At 42.0% G+C, this 2,086-nt stretch overlaps 1 protein-coding gene across 1 annotated transcript in view; it reads left to right on the forward strand.

The window, feature by feature from the left end:
- The window catches only part of LOC102764078 (apolipoprotein L3-like), a 6,496-nt gene that overhangs the window by 2,322 nt on the left and 2,088 nt on the right, over positions 1-2,086 (forward strand). The window contains exon 2 of the mRNA XM_006764867.2: positions 1,316-1,436. Coding sequence (XP_006764930.2) covers positions 1,316-1,436 — 121 coding nt within the window. The remainder of the gene's footprint in view (positions 1-1,315; positions 1,437-2,086) is intronic.

Genomic DNA, 2,086 nt, shown 5'->3' on the forward strand with positions numbered 1-2,086 from the left:
ACAGAAACTTTGCAGGCCAGAAGGGAGTGGCAAGAAATATTCAAAGTGATGAATACCAAGAACCTACAACCAAGATTACTTTATCCAACAAAGCTATCATTCAGAAGTGAAGGTCAGATAAAGAGCTTCACAGATAAGAAAAAGCTAAAGGAGTTCATCACCATCAAACCAGTATTATATGAAATGCTGAAAGGTATTCTTTAATGAGAGGAAGAAGAAGAAAAAGGTAAAGATAAAAATTATGAACAACAAATACATGTCTATCAACAAGTGAATCCAAAAATCAAGTGAATAAAAAATCTGATGAACAGAGTAAACTGGTGAATATAATAGAATCGGGGGCATAGAAAGGGAGTGGACTAACAATTCTCAGGGGGGAAGGGAGAAGGGGAGGTGAGAGAAGAGCCTAGACAAAAATCGTGCACCTCTGAATGAGGACAGTGGGGGCGGGTAAGGGCAGAGGGTGGTGTGGGAACTGGGTGGAGGGTGGAGGGCCTATGGGGGAGGAAAAAAGAGAAACAACTGTAATAATCTAAACAATAAAGATTTAATTATTAAAAAGAAAAGAAAAGAATTATGTCCCTTGTGCAGATATGGCAGGGAACATTTAAATCTTATCTCTGCACCCGCAAAACATACATGAGTCCCCAGTCCCTCATCTGCACTTCCATAGTTTCCAAATCCCTGGGAATCACAGATTATTATACTTAATTTTTAAAAAAGGTTTTGATTTTTAGAGGGAGAGTGACAAGAGTGGGGGAGGGAGAGATGTGTTGTCTCTCCCTCACTCATAAGGACACCAGTCAGAATGGATTAGGGTCCTACACCTATGACCTCATTTAACCTTAATTACAATATACAGTCACATGGGACCTGGCCAGGTTCGCTCAGTGGTTGAGCATCCACCCATGAACCGAGAGGTCACAGGTTCTCTTCCTGGTCAGGGCACAGGTCCAGGTTGTGGGCTCAATGTCCAGTAGGGGGCCTGTAGGAAGCAGTTAATAGATGATTCTCTCTCATTGATGTTTCATTCTCTCTATCCTTCTCCTTTCCTCAATAAAATAATTTTTAAAAATAAATTTAAAAATACAGGCACCTGGCGGGGGTTGGGGCGGGGGATCAGAGCTTCAACCTATAAAGTTTGGGGACCACACAGCACCAGGTGATTCCATCAAAAGTACCTAAGATTTTAGAAAATTGCCACAGGTGACAGCTGCTCCGGAAGATGAACATTTAACCTCCTTGTTTATACTCAATGCCATTTATGTTTTACCATGATTTCTTCTAACTTCATTGTTTTTTTCTTTCCATCTAGAGGGCAAAGACTTTGTTGATGCCATTGAGTATTTAATGGACCCAAAGGATAAAGAGAAACTGCATTGCCTGCTCAGTAATGAATCCTGGGAGAGATTTGTGACTTCGGCCAATGTGTCCAGGTAACCTCCAGGGGATGCCTGTATTGCACCCCCATCTTCCCTGCAACTAGATTCCTCTGGCAGGCACACTCCTCCAGGCTGGTCCTGAGCTTGGGGTTGAACAAGTTCCTTCTCATCAATCCATGAGGTACATTTCCTTCATATCAGTCCTTGCAGAGAAGGGCCCCAGGTTGAGAAGAGGTGAGGCTTGCAGGGGTTAGGTTATATGACCATCGGCAGGTTACTTAACCACTCTCTGTCTTATTCATCTGTTCAATTTTATTGTGAAAAGAATAAGATCATGCATGTAAACTGTTTAGCCTAATTCAGGCGTGGGCAACCCCTGGCACATGTGCCAAACATGACACGCCAGTAAATTTGCCGGCACGTGAAGCCCTCTCTTATAATCTTCCATTTACAATTGTGAATCTCTGTTCCAGCAGGGCAATAGCAATCCCCTTCCAGTTTCTCTGTGGAGGGCTGTTACTTCCCAGCTCCTACCGAGATAAAAAAAAGTTTCATAATTATACATGCTCCAAGAGAAATGCATTCATAAAAATATGATCCGGTGCATGGCACAATCACAGTTTGAATGCCGATTAGAATCCTTTTCCTCTTTGGTACCTTATCTATTTATTCTAAGGTGCATTTATTATAAATGGCTATCTTTG

This window comes from Myotis davidii, unplaced genomic scaffold (genome assembly GCF_000327345.1).
Source record: "Myotis davidii unplaced genomic scaffold, ASM32734v1 scaffold1501, whole genome shotgun sequence".
Lineage (NCBI taxonomy): Eukaryota > Metazoa > Chordata > Mammalia > Chiroptera > Vespertilionidae > Myotis > Myotis davidii.